Source organism: Lipotes vexillifer, unplaced genomic scaffold, assembly GCF_000442215.2.
Source record: "Lipotes vexillifer unplaced genomic scaffold, Lipotes_vexillifer_v1.1 scaffold1011, whole genome shotgun sequence".
In the NCBI taxonomy this organism is placed as follows: Eukaryota; Metazoa; Chordata; class Mammalia; order Artiodactyla; family Lipotidae; genus Lipotes; species Lipotes vexillifer.
In genome coordinates this window covers 5,044,877-5,057,366 of record NW_006787698.1, presented here as the reverse complement: position 1 = coordinate 5,057,366, position 12,490 = coordinate 5,044,877, and the positions used below count along the sequence as shown (strand labels likewise).

The 12,490-nt window shown below is 55.4% G+C and overlaps 1 protein-coding gene across 1 annotated transcript in view; it reads right to left on the bottom strand.

The window, feature by feature from the left end:
* CARM1 (coactivator associated arginine methyltransferase 1) overlaps positions 1-12,490 on the bottom strand; it is a gene marked incomplete at its 5' end in the record, with an annotated part of 40,876 nt that overhangs the window by 8,737 nt on the left and 19,649 nt on the right. Inside the window, 5 exons of the mRNA XM_007460758.1 lie at positions 128-305; positions 1,390-1,500; positions 3,345-3,449; positions 4,398-4,504; positions 6,839-6,964. Of these exons, the coding sequence (XP_007460820.1) occupies positions 128-305; positions 1,390-1,500; positions 3,345-3,449; positions 4,398-4,504; positions 6,839-6,964 (627 nt within the window). The remainder of the gene's footprint in view (positions 1-127; positions 306-1,389; positions 1,501-3,344; positions 3,450-4,397; positions 4,505-6,838; positions 6,965-12,490) is intronic.

Here is a 12,490-nt window from a genome sequence, read left to right as displayed (position 1 = left end):
GAACCGCACCCATGCTGACTAAGCGGCAGCCAGGGGCTCTCTTAAGGGGCCCCCAGGTGCGCACCCCTGGCCTCGGGCCCAGGGAACTCCCACCCAGGCAGTGGCCCGCGCCGGCAGGGACACTCACCCCCAGGCCTCAGGTACTTCTTGGCGTGCAGGTAGCTCTCGAGCATGCGCTCGTTGAAGAGCATGTAGCCCATGGGCTCCGAGATGATGATGTCCACCTGCTCGGGGAGTGAGACCTCCTCCACCTTCCCGGGGATGACCACGATGCGGTCTGTGAGGTTGTTACTTTTCACCAAGACCTGAGGGCGGGCGAGCCACAGGGGTCACGGGGGTCCTCGCGGGGGAGGGCCTCCGTCCACACTCGGCCACCAGATTCCCCTCTGCCTCCCTGTCGGGTCGCCCCTCCTGCAGCTCTGCAGCCTCCTGCTGTCACCTTGGGGACGAGGACAAGTAGGCCTTGCTACAGCCGCCAAAGCTAAACCTGGACACACCTTCCGACCCAGCGATTCCAGTGCTAGGAATCTGCCCTACAGACGTAACCTCACACGGAGAGGGGACACGTGTACAGGGGATTCGGTGCAGCGTTTGTGCTACAGACCGAGAAGCAGCCTCCGTGTCAATTACAGCCTGTGTCTCAACACACAATGGTTCGTCCAGGCAAAGAGATGATCTGCAGCCACTAGAAAGTGTGAGGAAGCTCTTTACATGATGACACAGACATATCCCAGATGTATCGTAAAGAGAGCAGAGCCAGGTGCAAGACAGTGGCGTGTACATTCGTGTGGGAGCCGGCGGGTGGAGAAGCCCATGGGGGCTCATGGAGCGGCTCTGGGGACCTTCTACATACGTATCTCTCCCTCCAGTGCGGGGGATCTAGGTGGTTGGGAGCCAGAGGTCGGGGAGGGAAGCATCCTCACTGTTTACCTTTGTAGCTTTTAGGTTTTAAACTTTGTGAATGAGGGCTTCAGTGCCAAAAAAGCATCAACTGACAAAATGAAATCCTGTTGTCATCCACCTCTCAGGTGGGGCTCAGAGAGGTGGGCGGCTTGCCCCGGGCTGAGATCCCACCCTGGTCTGTGTGACTGCACAGTCCAACCCCTGAAGCACCAGTCCATCTAGCTCCTGAAGGCCCCAAATCACCCCTGAACCCGGTGGGCCACCATCTGTCATGGAAGGGAGACTACCTCAGGCCCAGCAAGCCCCTCCCCACGAAACCACTCAGTTTCGGGGACAAGAGACCAAAGTAGAGAATGACATTGCCAGGCTCCCCTGGACCCAGGGGTCAGGTCTCCTGGGGGCTCCCAGCAGGGCTGGCATCCCCCAGGCTGGAGCAGGCACAGAGCTGGGGCACGGAGACAGGTTGGCACCCCGAGGGCCACGGACCTCGGCGTGCTGGGCCATGGTGCTGGCTTCCACCGCGTAGATCTTCCTCGCTCCAGCCTGGGCGGCGAAAAACGACAGGATCCCAGAGCCGCAGCCGACGTCAAGAACGATCTGAGGGAGGAGGGGGCAGTGAGGACAAATTAGTGGTAAAGTGACGTGATCGTAAAGATGTGTGTGTCACGGGGCGCTCCCTCCCCGCAGACCCACCCACAGAGCACGCTCTCCGCCCTGCGGCCTGCTTCCCCTCTACACGGACAGCTGCCCACGAGGGTGCTTTCTGAGAGCCACAGGAGCCTGCAGTTTGGATCCAAAGGTGGTAGAGTGGGACTTCTGAGGACAGCTAGGATGTTAAGACCAGTACACACTCTCAGACCCGATTCAAGAAGGAATGGTGTGCGCTGTCTATGCAGCATGTGGGAATGAGTGCTCACTAGGTAAGGACACCTCTGAGCCCCGCAGCAGAACCACTGAGACGCAGGGCTGACTGGCCAGGGCCACGCGGCCAGCAGGAAGAGGGCAGCCTCCCACCCCAGGCCCAACAGGGCAACCCCGCAACCTGGGAAGAGCCCCGGGGAAAGCTCCCACTCGGGTGCCCTCTCTAGGGCTGCTGGGCCCCAGAGCACAGGCTCTGGGAGGAGTCCCGGCTAGTGTGTGGTAGACTGTCCCACACTCTGGATCCGTCTGACTGCTTCCGCGCACAAGCAGAATCAGGATAAATGTTTCTGGTGCGCACGTGCTAAAGGAGACCTGCTCTGGGCGCAGTGGTGGGGCACAGGGCGAGCGCCCAGCAGGGGGGCTGGTGTTGTCTGGTGGGAGGGCCTCGGGTGCCTCTCAGAGCTCTGGATGAACTAGGAAATGGATCTGCGTCCTGGGAGAGCTGGAAGAGGCTTCGCTGAAGGGACATGGGCTTCCTGGGCCCCAAACACTGCTCCAACACTGCCCACACCAGCCGCCAGGGCATAGGGATGGCTGCTGTGTCGAGGATGACTCCTCCCCAGCCTGTGGGGCTTAGGCCCTGGGACCGGGAGGCTCAGTCACCTGAGGGGATTCTCAGCAATGCTGGGGGAGTGTATCACCAAGGCGCTGGATGACATAGATCCACGTGGATCATGTGGAGAGTCCCCTAGATATGTCGAGAAAACCACAAGCTTTCATGTGGTTAAAAAGGAGAAACAAACTCCAGGCCATGAGAAGAGAACAAAATAAAATTTCACCTCCGAATATATATACTCTGGTCTCTTTTTAATCACGAGTATATAGTTGATCCTTGAACAATGCGGGAGTCAGGGACGACGCCAACCCCACCACCCGGTAGAAAATCCGAGTATAACCATACAGTTGGCCCGCCATACCTACGGGTCTGCAGCCGCAGATTCAACCAACTGTGGATCGTGTAGCACAGTTGCTCATATCTACAGAAAACAGTCTGCATATAAGTGGACCAGTGCAGTTCAAACCCATGCTGTTCAAGGGTCAACTGCTCACTACTTGGTAACAGTAAAAAGATTTTAAAAGGACCTAGGGAAGTGACTAGATTACATTATATCCACGTAACTTAACAGTACGTGCCAAGACACAACATTAAGTGGGGGAAAAGTATTTTGCAGGAAGCAAATGTAGAATACAGTCCTATTTTGTATATCTGTATTTTAAAAAAGATTATAAGCCTAAAATATATATGCTGGTATACGCATGGGGAAAATTTTGGAAGAAGAGAGCTTTACTGTTGGCAGTGGTCATTCTGGAGGGAAATGACAGGCCTTTCACGCCCAACTGATACACACTGGGCTTCTACAAAAAGTAGATTTTGCTTTTGCAATCTGAAAAAATTAAAGATAAAATCAATGAACAAAGGGGGAAAAAAGAAAATAGAGGCTACTGAGCCAGTGAGGTGGGCACGGAGCCTGAGGGAGAGGGAGGAAGGCAGCAGGGTGGATGCAGCCGGCCCCGCTCACCTTGTCCTTGAAGTCCGTGTGGTTCTGCAGGATTGCACGCTGGTAGGTGCCTGTCCGCACGTAGTCCTGCATCATGTTCTGCTGCTGGGACAGGTAGCCATAAAACTGGAACAGAGACATGCCAATGGCACAGGGCACGCAGCAGACAGACGGCTGAGGCCCTGGCCGACCCTGTGACAGAGGAGGGTCCGCTTCGGGCAGAGATCTCCCTGGGGAGGCCACACCCCCTCTGCTGGCCTGGACTCCCCGGCTACCTGCTCCAGTAGAGGGAGCTGGAAGCTAGAGGCAGCCCCCAGGGAGGACACCACCGCCGTCACTGTGGCCAACGGACACAGTTGGTTGATAGCTGGTCCTGGAAGCCACCCAGGAGAACTCAGGATATGCCACACGCAGGGTTCTGGGATCAAGGGCCACCTGCCCCATGTTAGGGGCCCCAAAGAAGTGGAGGAGTGGATCAAACAGAACCCTAGAACTCAGAGCGCCAGGCAGGTGAGGTGCTGTGGGGTCTCTTTGTAAGACAACAGGCGATCGGGAGGCAGCGTGGCACCTGGGCAGGGGCACAGGCTTTGGCATCAGGCAGACCTGGCTTCCCATCTTGGCTCTGTTGCATAATAGCTGTGTGACTTGGAGCAAGTCACTTAACCTCTCTGAGCCTCAGTTTTCTCATCTGTAAAATGGGGACAACAATAGTACTTACCTCCTAGAGTTGTTGGGAGGGTTCAAGTACTTCCGTACGTGTCAAAGCGCTGGGGCCAGTGGCTGGCATGCCCTACGTGTTCAGGACATTGTAACTATGCTATCATTACTCAAAATGCCTGTGGACCCGAGCTTCACCTGCACTCAAATCTTTCCAGCAACCCTCGTAGGCAGGCACTGGCATCTCTGTTTCACAGATGAGGAAACTGAGGCCCGGCAAGCGGAGGAAACCTGCCCAAGGTTACTCAGCGAGTAAGGGGCAGAGCCAGGACATGAACCCGGGTGGGCCTGCCCTGTGCCGCATGGCCTCTGGGGGCCACCGGGGGCAGCAGCCTGGCCCAGGCAGTATGTACCCACCTGGAAATACTGCACAGCAGAGGACTCCTCCGTGCGCTCACTGAACACCGACCGCTCCAGGGTGTGGCCCCGGCAGGTTTTCAGGATGTTATAGAAGGAACAGAAATCTGGAAGGGGGAAGCCGGCTCAGGGGTGGCGGGCTCTGTCTAGGCGTGCACCCCGACTTTTCTACCTTGAGCACGAGTGATCTGAACCCCCCCCCCCCACACACACACACAGATACACACAAATGTTGAAGTTGAAGGAAAAGAAGAAGGGCAGCCAAGCCTGCCTCTCGGTGACTGGCACGGGGGAAGGCAGGTGTCGGGGGCGAGCGTGCTCCACGCGGCTGGCGCTGCTTTGCCAGAGGGCAGCTTGGCCAAAGCCTTCAAAGGATGACCCGGGCATCAAGTCTCTGGGACTCACCCCAGCAGATACCCGTGGGTCCACCCACAGCTCACGGCAGTGTCTGTGTGTGGCAAGTGGACACAGGGACACCACCCCAGTGTCCGGTCAGAGGGGGCTGGATGGACCCCAGTGGACACTGAGAAGCACATGACAGAAGCAGTCAGCAGGGGTCTGCAGGACCAGGTGTTACGTGGCAAATGAACTATGTTTATGAACACAGACCACTAAACTGCATCAAGAAAAAGAAGCAAACAAAATCATGAAGACAGATAGGATGGTGGGGACCAGGGGCTGGAGGGGAGGGGGTGGGGGAGGGGGAGTTAGTGTTTAATGGGAACAGAGTTTCAGTTTGATGAAACTGGGTGATGAAAATGGGTGATGGAGATGCATGGTGGAGATGGCTGCACAACAACGTGAATGTGCTTTAATACCTCTGGAACCTGGACACTTGAAAATGGTTGATGGTAAATTTTACGTTAGGCGTATTTTAACACAATTAACTAAAAGACGGGACTTCCCTGGTGGCGCAGTAGTTAAGAATCCGCCTGCCAATGCAGGGGACACAGGTTCGATCCCTGATCCGGGAATATCCCACGTGCTGTAGAGAGACTAAGCCCATGCGCCACAACTACTGAGCCTGCGTGCCACAACTACTGAGCCCTCGCGCCACAACTACTGAGCCCACACACCTAGAGCCCGTGCTCTGCAACAAGAGAAGCCACTGCAATGAGAAGCCCGTGCACCTCAACGAAGAGCAGCCCCTGCTCACCACAACTAGAGAAAGCCCACGTGAAGCAATGAAGACCCAATGCAGCCAAAAATAAATTTTAAAAAAAACCCACCTAAAAGACAATATCTTACAAATATAGAGTTTGGGAAGATAAAACAGTTCTGGAGCTGGATGGTGGTGACAGTTGCACAATGTGCACAATGGTTGCACAATGAATACACTTAATACCACTTAATACCACTGAAATGTACACTCAAAAAGGGTTATTAACATGGTAGAATTGTTGCTATGTATACTTGACCATAATTTAAGAAACTGATAGGATTCAAAGGAAAAAAAATCAGAATATAACTATCCATGAAGCAGAAAAAGACTAGGCGGATCTAAAACATCAGCTCTTAATGATAACCCTGGTGGTCTTTCTGTAACTTATTTTTTTAAACATTGAATTGGGACTGATTTTGGATAAGGAAGGAAATGGAATGTGGAGCTTCTGGCAGGAGGTGGTCAGCCACCTGGCTGCTTTCTCCCAGGCCGGCCTTCTCTCAGCTCTGAAGCCAGGCCACCTGAGGGCGGGTAGTCCTGAGGGTCTGGGCTGGGGGAGCCTCCTCTCTTCATCGGGGGCACTGAGACAAGTAAGAGGGCTCTGGGGAAGCTGGGGGCAGCCGTGGGCAGGTGGCCTCTCCATCCTGGGCTCTCCTGCCCCAGCCCCTGCGCCGACCACCAGACCCACTGACTTCGGCTCTGCAGGGACCAAGCCCGGTTGCTGGAACCTTCGAGGGGTCTCCAGCCCAGGGTGGCTCACCACCTCCACTGCTGACCCCCACCCAGAGCCACCAGCAGCACTCGCCTGGGGCTCCGCAAGCCCTGCTCGTGTGTCCCCCAGATGGGTCTGCTTAGAACCCTCCAGAGTCTCCTCTGTGCTCGGAACAAAGCCTCTGCCAACCTCAGGACCTTGTCTCACCCCTTCCACTGCTGCGGGAGGGCTGGGCCCCTGACCCCCATCTGACCGGCTCCTCCAAGAGGCCTGGGGTGTGGGCAGGTCAGGACAGGCCTCTCAGAGGAGGCGACATATAAGCAGAGCCCAGAAGCACCCAAAGGAGCCGGCAAGGTCTGGGGCAGAGTGTCCAGGCAGCGAGCACGTACTCTTACTGTGGACGTATTTCTATTTGGGAATATTTCCGATGTTGGTGGGGCATTCGCTGGGTCAGATGAATGGGCTATGATCCACCCGGGCTCCAGGCCCCCCACCCGCCACGGCTGAGAGCCTAAGCCCCCTGGCTCTGGGCGCTCCGTGTGCTGCTGGGACAGAAGGGAGACGTACCGCTGGGCGTGGCGAACTGGATGAGGACGCTGTTGCAGCCCAGGGTGATGATGAAGGACTGCTTGCCCACACGGCTGCACTCCGTCTCCCGGGACACCGAGCACTTGAACACACAGACGTCTTCATCTGCGAGAGGAGGGAGGCGGGCGTGAGCCGCCAGGTCCCGGGGCCACCTCCCCCGCCCCACGGCACCCCAGATTCTTCCAGGGTGCCACAACACCCGCCCCACAAGCGCTGCCATGTGCTCTGCCTACCCAGCCTACGTGGAGGACGAGGCGGTGGCTGATCAGCAGCCCCAGCGGGGACACAGGATGCAGTCTGTCCAGCAGGAGAGGACAGTTGTCCACAGGGCAACCGGGGCTGAGGTGGGGGGACGGGGAGTTAACAGGCACTGGGGGGCCCGGGGGGCACGTTCCCTCACGGAGCACCTGCTGGTGCCAGCCCCATGTCGCTCCTGGGCACTGAGGTGGGAAGACACAGGGGAGAGGCCAAGCCTGGCAGGGTCAGAGGGTCACGGGAACCCAGCGGGCAGCCCAGGCCCAGCTGAGGGAGTCGGGCCTTCAGCCACCAGCCCCTCCGTGTCACACGGGGGCGTCGTCGGCCTTCAGAGCTGAGCAGGGGTGGGCGGGGGGTCAAGAAAGAAATGCCAGTGGCGCCTCTGCTTCCTCCCGCTGAGCCCCTTCCTTCTTGCATGTATTGTGAGTGTGGCCACAGGACCCAGACGGCCTGTGTTCACGCCCCGCCTACTCCACTTAGTGTGTCACCAGGGCAGGTCTGAGTCCTCAGTTTTCTCATCTGTCAAGCGGGACTAACGGTGGGGCAGGGGTCGGGCCCAACACACGCATACAGGAAGCACTCACTGCATCCCCGCACCCGCCACTACTACTGTTACTAGTCATTCACTCAACAAGCACGGGGCACCCCACCTCAGCCGAACCGTGAGACACGGCATCACCAGGAGACAAACCGACCCGATGCTGTAGCCCTGATGTGGGGCAGCGGGACAGACACCCTGGTCCCATCACGAGGGGACAACAGACAGTGCCAGATCACAGGGCAGTCTGCAAGACAACCTCCCTGGTTGCCTCAAAACGGCCAAGGTCAGGAAAGGCAAAAATTGCTGGGAAGTATTCCAGAGTGAAGGAGGCTAAAGAGACGTGACCATCAAATGCCAGGTGTGGTCCTGGACTGCAGCCTAATGAACACCGTTCAACAGCTACAAAGGACAAGTGGGGAAATGTGTGGACTGCAGGAGCCATAACTTCAAATGATCTAGATGTGACAGGAGCATTATTCTGCAGAAGAATGTTCTTATTATTGAAAGATACATATGGAAGGAAAGTGAATTGTTGTGATGCCTGCAACTTGCTTTCAAGTGGTTCACCAAATCAGCAACAACGACAAAATATATTTATAGAGAGAAGCATGAGTACAAATGTGCAAAGTGTTCCCAATCACCCTCATAACAGCCAAAACAATCTTGAAAAAAAAAACTAAAGCTGGAAGACTCACACTCCCCGATTTCAAAACGCCCTACGAAGGTATGGTAATCAAAACAGAATAGTATTGGCAAATGGAGAGACATATACATCAATAGAATTAGAGTCCAGAATAAACCCTATGTTTATAGTCAATTGATTTGTTTGTTTGTTTGTTTTTTATTTTTTGGCCATGCCTCATGTGGGCCATGGCTCACGGGCCTAGCCGCTCTGCGGCATGTGGGATCTTCGTTCCCTGACCAGGGATCGAACCCATGCCCCCTGCCTTGGAAGCACAGATTCTTAACCACTGGACCACCAGAGAAGTCCCATATAGCCCACTGATTTTTAACAAGGGTCCTGAGAACATTCAAGGGGCAGAAAATAGTCTCTTCAACAAATGGTGCTGGGACAGCTGGGTCTCCCTGTACAAGAGAATGAAGCTGGACTCCTACCCTCACACCATATATAAAACCTGACTCAAATTAATCAATGACCTAAACATAAGAGTGAAAACTATAAAACTCCTAGGAGAAAACAGAGGGGTAAATCTCTGAGACCTTGGATTTGGCAATGGATTCCTAGATATGACACCAAAAGCAAGAGTATCAAAAGAAAAACTACATAAACTGGACTTCATCAAAATTATAAACTTTTTGGGGAATTCCCTGGCGGTCCAGTGGTTAGGACTCGGTGTTTTCACTGCCAGGGGCCCAGGTTCGCTCCCTGGTTGGGGAACTAAGATCCTGAGAGCCATGCAGCACGGCCAAAAAAAAAAAAAATTTTTAAATAAACTTTTTGCATCAAAGGACAGTATCAAAAAAGCAAAAGGAGGGCTTCCCTGGTGGTGCAGTGGTTGAGAGTCCGCCTGCCGATGCAGGGGATACGGGTTCGTGCCCCGATCCCGGAAGATCCCACATGCCACGGAGCGGCTGGGCCCGTGAGCCATGGCCGCTGAGCCTGCGCGTCCAGAGCCTGTGTTCCGCAACGGGAGAGGCCACAACAGTGAGAGGCCCACGTACCACAAAAAAAAAAAGCGAAACAACAACCTACAGATAAGGATCTATTGTCCAGAATATATAAAGAACTCTTAACAACAAAAATATAACCCAATTCAAAAACGGCAAAGGACTTGAAGAGATGTTTCTCCAAAGGTATACAAATGACCAGCATGTGAAAAGGTGCACGTCATCATTAGTCATCAGGGACCTGCAACTCAAAACCACAATTAGATACCACTGTACACCCAGCAGGACGGCTGTAATTTTAAACAAAAAAGGGGGAAATAACACGTGTTGGCGAGAAATTGAATCCCTCAGACCCTGCTGGTGGGAACTTAAAATGGTACAGCCGCACAGAATTACCATTTGACTCAGCGATCCCACTCGTTAGGTATATACCCCAAAGAATTGAAAGCTGGTATTCAAATGAATACTTGATGCAAATATTCAAAGTGTTACTATTCAAAACAGCCAAAAAGTAGAAACCACTCAGATGTCCATCAACTGATGACTGGATAAACAAAATGTGGTCCATCCATACAATGGAATATCACTCAGCCATAAAAAGAAATAAGGCCCCAACCCACGGATGAGCCTCGGAAACATTATGCCGAGTGACAGAAGCCAGACATAAAAGCTCACAGGTATATGATCCCATATATATGGAACATCCAGAACCAGTAAATTCATAGAGACTGAAAGCAAAATTCGTGGTTGCCAGGGGCTGAGGGTGGGAGAATGGGGAATGACTGCTTAATGGAAACAAGGTTTTTCTCTTTGGATGATGAAAATATTTTGGAAATAGAGGTGATGGTTACCTGATACTGTGAGTGCACTAAATGCCACTCAATTGTTTTATGCTATGTGAATTTTATCTCAATAGAAAAAGAAAAATGTTCCCAATGGGTGAATCTGGATATGAAGGGCCTACGGGTGTCCGCTGGGCCCCTTGCTCTCCCCTTGTTTAGTCTGAGCCCTAAGCCTGGGCCACAGCCTGGAGGAGGCTCGCGGGGCCACAGCCTGGGTTTCTGCCAGATGACCTCCCACCTCTGGAGCCAGGTGCCACCTCCTGGAGGGAGAGAGGAGCAGGGCACAGGCAGCCTCCTGACAGCGGGCAGGAGGGAAGAGCCGATTGGGAGGCCAGCCCCAGGCTCACAGCCACGCCGCACCCACAGGGGACCCAAGACGAGGTGCTCCCAAGTCCAGCTATAAATGGGTCTCAGGAAGGGACCCGAAACCTTGACGTGGTACCCATGCCCACTCCTGGGGCAGAAAATAAAGCCGATCTGTCAGCTACTCCTGTGTGGCAGCGAGCAGACCAGGGAGGGCCTGTTTACAAAGCAGCCTGGCAACCTGACCAGCTGCCCTAGGCAGCCCCTGCAACCTGGCGCCAGGCAGGCGACCACAGTAAGGGAAGCTTGGCCGCATCCAGAGGCTCAGGCCAGGGAACCCAGGGCTAAGGGCAACCTGAACTGTCCCATCACAGCTGGGACCACCAAAGCCCATGGTGCCAGCATTTTGTATAAGTCACAGCTATACACCCACAGGCCAGTCCCTGGCACACAGGGGATGCTAGGTAAATATATGACAACCAAAAAAAAAAAATTTTAAAAAGCCACACCAGGCTCCTACCTCTTTTAAAGTCTCAGGAGAAGTCCAAGCTCTCGGACTGGCAGTCAAGGACCTCCCATCCCCAGCCCCTTCCCATGGCCACGCTCAGCGCCCCATTCCCCAGTGGGCAGGGCTCTGCACCCTTGGTCGATCGCCGTTCCCCTCCCCGCCCTCACTGGGAGGGGGCCCCCAGGACAGTGGGCAGAGGTGGTGGTGCTGGGCCTATCCCAACCAGGTGGTGCAGCCTGCCTCCTGGGCCCCGGGGGAGGGGTTCCTGGGAGAGGGCTTCTCCCCCCAGGAAAGGGGCCCGGAGCCCACAGGGCCCGGACCCAGCAGTGGGCAAGCGGTACAAGAGGCAGAACTGGTCTCTGTGCCCTGCCTCCAGAAACGAAGCCAGAAAGCTCCACCCTGGTCACACCAGCCGGCACATTCGGGGGCTGCTGCATGTACGCGGCCCGGAGAGGTGGGGACAGGAAGCGGGAGAGGGGCTGGCAGACTGCCGCGTCGCGCTAACTGGGGGCGACCACAAAGGGGGCTGCAGGCCAGGAGGCTGTGCTGGGGCCCCCCCGCAGCCAGGTCGGGCAGAGCCGGAGTCCCTCTTGCCTGAAGTGACGGGACGGGAGGGCTGAGCGGCGAACAGGCTCCGCAGAGGCTCACCCAAGACGGGCTCTGAACGGGAAACGAACTCTGAACGGGAAACGAACTCGGCCCAAGGAGTATTAGTCATGCCGCAGCCATCACAAACATGTCCACCCTGCTCCTGGACCCGGCCTGCCACCCCGGGCTGGCCTCCCAGCCACCACACTGCAAAGTCTGTCCCGCCCAGGTTCTGGGGCCAGGGGACAAGGGGCCGGAATAGCCAGGGACAAATCCACAGGCAATGCAGCGCTCGGGGTGCAGCAGGGGGAGCTAGGAAAACCACCCCACCTGTCTTGCTCCCTGGGGAGCAAGGCCCCTGAATATCCAAGTCACAAACACCAAGCTTCCACAGGCGGCGTGGCCCAGCACCCACCCACTCACACCCTGCTGAGACCACGATGGGGCTGGGAGGTCAGACTGTGAGTAATAACTTCCCAGGTGCCAGGCTCTGTTCCTGCGCTACCCACGGACCCCTCACAGCACCCCTGTACCTACTGCTACCACCCCCACTGGCTCCGATGAGAAAAGGGGGCTCAGACAGGTTAGGTATCCCGCTCAAGGTCACAGGGCGAGGGGCTAAGCCGACTGGCTCCAGGTCTGTGCTCCTAGCCAGTGTGTGCACCACCTCTCTGGGCTTCTTTCTGTAAAGGACCAGAAAATAGATACTTTCAGCTTTTCAGGCCATTTAATCTCTGCTACTGTGACTCAACTCCACTGCAGAAAATATGTAAAGGAACATGGCTATGTGCCAATAAAACTTGATTACAAACCCGGCAGTGGCATGAGAGGAGACACCCTCCCCATCCCAGAGTGGGTGAGGAGAGCCGGGCGGCCAGAGTGACGAGGTTCCCCAGGTGATGGGCACTGAGGGCAGGGGCACAGGGGCACTGTGGGAAGCTAGAGAGGGCACCTGACCAGCCAGG